General features: G+C 39.7%; 1 protein-coding gene across 1 annotated transcript in view; it reads right to left on the bottom strand.

Annotated features, from left to right (window-relative positions):
* IMPA1 (inositol(myo)-1(or 4)-monophosphatase 1) overlaps positions 1–2085 on the bottom strand; it is a 10101-nt gene extending 8016 nt beyond the window's left edge. Inside the window, exons 1-2 of the mRNA XM_009334996.1 lie at positions 1922–2085; positions 589–722 (exon numbers count right to left, since the gene is read on the bottom strand). Coding sequence (XP_009333271.1) covers positions 589–722; positions 1922–1984 — 197 coding nt within the window. The 5' untranslated portion in view covers positions 1985–2085. The remainder of the gene's footprint in view (positions 1–588; positions 723–1921) is intronic.
* Between the last annotated feature and the right edge of the window lie 3294 nt (positions 2086–5379).

Below are 5379 nucleotides of genomic sequence, written 5' to 3'. Positions count from 1 at the left end.
CAATAAAAAAAATCAGTATTTTGTATAACAGACTTTCAGTTATGCAGAATCAGAAGATCCTGTCTTCTTTTAAGGATGTTTGATGTTCTTAAACTGTATGAGATTTGCCAAAGGCACACTCAGTACCATGGGACCCATCCAGCATAGACAGCAAAGGCATGCTAGTTTCAACAGCCAACAGCAGACAAGAAATTTGGGGGTTGGGTATCTTGAGGCCACCTTTGATTCTTCAACACAAATAACTAAGAAGTTATTTACAGCTGGCTCAACTGGAAGTGACTTTCAGCATAAGTCTTGAGCAAGGCTAAACTCATGTCAGTAGACCCTGGGGACACCTTGTTTTGTTACTACAGCCCTCTAAGCTAATGACAAAATTAGCTAGCAATTAATTTAGAAGCATTTGGGCAAAACTTCAACCCACTACTACTCTAAACTACTTAATGTACTGAGAGTAAGGGAGAATTCTGTAACTTTCCAGCATGCCAATCATAATGAAATTTTACCAAGCAAAATCACAAACTTTCCATTTTCTTCTTCCAGTCACCTCTCCCCTTCTTCTATCAAAAGCGTATTGGTAAGAAGCCGTACCTGTGAGAAGGATACTTTTCTTTTATCAAAGAAATAATGAAGTTTTCTACTTTTTGATCAGTTTCTGTCACTAGATCTACTGGTGAACTCTTAGTCATAATGGATATTTCTTCTTTGAGTGCTCCACGGATTATCTGTTAACAAAAGAAATAAAAAAAGAAAAAAAACCTTTCTCCATTAGCAGTATGGAAAATATTAGTTTTCCCAAAAATCTGAGCATCATTTTTACTGTAATTTCTATATTGCACGTACAAAATACAAACACAAGCAGTGACAAAACCTGGATTTAACTGCAGGAGCTGAGGCTTACCCTTGCATCTATCTCCAGTCCCTATTCAGCACAAACTTTTACATGACCTTAAATCTAAGTACTACAAGAAGATCCACTGGTACATGAAACTGAGCTCTGTTTTGTTAGGACAAGTTTTAGATTTATGAATTTAAATACCAGAGTTGAATGAAACACTTAAGACTGAGCTTAAGTCAGCTATTTTTAGCCAGACCCTGCATTTATGATCTTAAAACTATCAGAACCAGCTTAAGCAAGAATACATGCCTCACAGCCCACAGAATTATTTTACTATAACTTAGAAAGATTTTCTGAGGGAAGACTTTAATGAGGTCGTTGCAGGGACAATGTTCTGCAGATTCTGCAGCTCCAAGAGACAGAATTAGTACATGTGCCATCTTGTCTGGCTGCAATAGCATTCAAATGTATCAAGCAGAACTACCAAGAACTGAACATTTGGTAACCACTTAGGCTAAGGCTCTGCCAAGATGTGCAAACACTTTCTTGTTCTAAGCCATCTTAGATCACAAAAAGGCAAAGTACTGCCACTGCAAGGAATACTTTTTATTTATAGAAGTAAAGCAGTCTTCATAAGAGAACACGATGTGGAATCTTGTGCCAACAACAAGCCACTGTATAAAGTTGACTGAGGTGTTCACAAGAAAGACTGTCAACAGCTTTCAGGTGGTAAAATAATAAGGTAGACAGGTGCAGTTTAAGGGGAAAAACAAAGATGCTCTTTGTTTACCACAATTCAGAATTTATTTATTTTTTTAAATCAGATTTAAGGAACAAAAGATACTTCTTAGTCTTTAATCAGACTCTGGTCCAAAGAAAAGTGCAAAGTTGTTTTCTTAAATTAACCAAGCTGTAAACACGAAAGACACTCCAATCTTGAACTTGAACATCATTGAACGACTCTGCTAATTTATGTTTTTGACAAAATACTCCTCAGAAGAACGTCTAACATCAAACTCCTTCAAAAGCTATATACATACTAGACTCAATAAATAATGTTATTATTTATAAATAGTTTATACTTACGTCCCCAGCTTTCCTTGCTAAAGCAACTGCATAATCCATACATTCTTGCCAAGGATCTGCCATCTTTTCTTAGATATAGAGCCTACCAGAAGGATAGATTAACATAAAAATGATTATGGCTATTTTTTTTTACAAATTCTAATTTTCTACTCCCCCTGTTCTGGACTGCACTGTTTTCTCCTTGCTGGACTATGGAAGTTTGTTCTATCCTTTACTCTGAAAAAAAAAACTTTAAAAGTATTAAAAACTTAGTTTTTAAAAGTTACCAGATTTTTTCCCCCACATTTTGTGATTATCAAAAAGGCATAACATAAAAACATTAACAAGTACAGAGCCTCAGTCTTGAAAGATACATGCACATACAAGACTCTACAGTTAGACACTGACCTCAGTGTACATAAAGGCTCTGAAAAGCAACAGTGTGGTTACACACAAGCACATTCTCAAATACAGTGCACAGCTCAGGACCATTTTACTTAAAAATACTAGAATCTTCACTGTAATTTATTGCAGAAGACTGCTGACATACAGCTTAGTCTACTTCTAAGTATGGTTTAAATGACTTTGAATATCTTAAATTAGAAGATTAGAATCTTAAACGCAAAATCTATCCTTTCTGTATTTTAGTCCTCCATGCTTTGTTCTAGGGGTTTATTCCAAACACAAATATGAAATGGTTTTGATTCTACGTGAGAAAGTTACCAGGTCCCACAGACATTTAAAAGTGTCTTCTATATTCTTAAGTATTATGAAGCCATACAAGCTACCTTATCTTCTATGCATCTCTACTTCCGTGAGCAATGTGAAATACAAATCAGCATATCATACATTGTTTCTTATACACCCCCAACAGACCACAAATTCCTTCAATGACACAATGGTATTCTGAATTTTGGAAGTCTGTTTCATTTTTGAGACCTAGCCCTTTCAGAAGCCTTCTGGGTACTTCCTAGTTAAGTGATTCAGTCTTTAAGCCATGACCTGGGTAACAGTTTTGTAACACTTGTAGATTCACAAAGATTAATGATCATAAAAAAACCAGTAGTGAAACAGTATCAAAAAAACTGTGCAATTAACATGACCCATGCGTCCCCAGTCCAATTATCCTGATCTAATGGTCCTTGCCTCTTCCAGTCTCGGTCCTAAAGAGCTAGAGATGACTAGAAAAGCTAGGTAAAATGCAAAGGGTATGATGCTTCAATTATGTTGATAATGTTCTTTACTGATCAGTAAGATAAAGTTCTTTACTGATCATAGCCTTTAGAGTATAGGTTCTGTTATATAAGCACGTAAGTAATTTGTCAGGACACAGAACTGGGTACAATAGCACTAGATAAAGTTACTCTGTTATCCATAAAAGACTGGTAGTACTAGTGGAGCCTTAAGTACACTGACATCCAGTACAACGGCACCGCCTCATGCAGCAGAGGAAATAAAATAATTTACATTAAAACCTCACTAAAACAATAACTCCGGAACACGTTTTCTAGTTAAACACCAGCACCTACATTGACTGGAAGAAGTGTATTTTTTTTCCCCAGCTTAGTTTTGTCCCCTCTGGACGCCCCGTGACGAGTTTGTCCCACAAACTCGGGGCGCGCATTCGGAGTAGATGTTTGGATCCCGAAATAGAGGTTTGGATCCCGGGCTGGAAGGGCTGAAGGACAGCCCGCATTGCCCGGCCTTGGTGAGAGCACCTCCCGCCCCGGGGGCTGTGTGGCCCTGCCATCGCTCGGGCCGGGCTGTGCCCCGGCCCGAGCGATGGCAGGGCCACACAGCCCCCGGGGCGGGAGGGGCTCTCACCAAGGCCGGGCAATGCGGGCTGTCCTTCAGCCCTTCCAGCCCGGGATCCAAACCTCTATTTCGGGATCCAAACCTCTACTCCGAATGCGCGCCCCGAGTTTGTGGGACAAACTCGTCACGGGGCGTCCAGAGGGGACAAAACTAAGCTGGGGAAAAAAAATACACTTCTTCCAGTCAATGTAGGTGCTGGTGTTTAACTAGAAAACGTGTTCCGGAGTTATTGTTTTAGTGAGGTTTTAATGTAAATTATTTTATTTCCTCTGCTGCATGAGGCGGTGCCGTTGTACTGGATGTCATGCCTCACTGTCTGCGCTGTTAAAGTTACGGTTAAGGTGTTGAAATTAGCCTTTAATATCGACTTCTTTTTAATAATTGGACGTGGCAAGATGAAGATACCGTAAATGCTCTCCCATGGAGGACGCGATTGGCGCTTACCTGAGCTTTTAGCTGCTGAAGGCACCACTGTTGAAAACCAGACGGTGTTACTCAACGTGTGGAAAAAAGCGTGAAGGCCCGTGACAAAGAACGTGAATGTATGTGCAACAGTCCCCTCGGAAGTAAAACAGCATTTAATCAATTCAGGTTACAGTGCTTAAAAACAGTAAAACAAGCCAAGTTTCTTAAAGACGTGGTTCTTTATTATGTCTTGATTTTTTCGTCAAAAACTGTCAATACCCGTAAAACAGCTGCCTTTGCCCCCTCATGTTTCCTCCTTCCCATTTTGTAAACAGGAATAGTCATGTAAGCCTGTTTTTTAAAGTCTTCACAGTCATTAAAGAACTGCAGAGATGATAAGGTGTGTTTTTATTAATTACTTTGCAAGTATTCTTTACGAGGTTATACGAAAAGCATATTGCCAGTTGAAAGAGGCACTTGGGCTCTGGTTCGTTTTTTGTTGAGGCAAGCTGCCAAACATGCCTCAGTACAAACTATGTTGGACTGCACCAGTGTTATGGAACGTGGCTTGTTTGACATTGTTAACAGTATACTTAACACTACAGCAGGTGCTTTACAGGATCTATAAGGGGATTTCAAATTCTGCATTGATCCTAAATCAGCAGAAGTAGAACAAACAGAAATGCCTGAAATTCTCTCCTCGTAAGTGTAATAATTTCCCTAATGCAAACTGTAAGTTCCGTTCCAGCTGAAAAGAAATTTTGTATTTCATGTAAGAGGCTACTATGAGGAGAACTGAGCTGCAGGGAGGTGTATTTTTATGTGACACCTGATAAGCAAGATGAACAGAGGTGATCTATTGATAAAAGTCTTCCAACCAGACTGATCACACTCCAGGGCACATACTCTTCTGTCTTTCTAAAACAGACACACAAAAGCAAACTGATGAAAATAAAAGTATGAGAGATTACTGCCTGCTTTCTTAGCGTCATGTATTATTTCTTGTTTGCTACAGCATTGCCCAGCTGATCTAACAGGTCACATATCCAAGCAAAATTGAGCTCTTGATGTTAATATAACCCTTTCCAAACTGTTTCGTATATCACTGTATTGGGTTTGCGTGGCAAGGTTTTGGTAGCAGGGGGGCTGCAGGGGTGGCTTCTGTGAGAAGCTGCCAGAAGCTTCCCCTGTGTCCAACAAAGCCAATGCCAGCCGGCTCCAAGATGGACCCACTGCTGGCCAAGGCTGAGCCAATCAGC

Source organism: Pygoscelis adeliae, unplaced genomic scaffold (genome assembly GCF_000699105.1).
Source record: "Pygoscelis adeliae isolate BGI_AS28 unplaced genomic scaffold, ASM69910v1 Scaffold101, whole genome shotgun sequence".
In the NCBI taxonomy this organism is placed as follows: domain Eukaryota; kingdom Metazoa; phylum Chordata; class Aves; order Sphenisciformes; family Spheniscidae; genus Pygoscelis; species Pygoscelis adeliae.
Note: the sequence above shows the minus strand (reverse complement) of the source record. Positions and strands in the feature narration are given on the sequence as shown.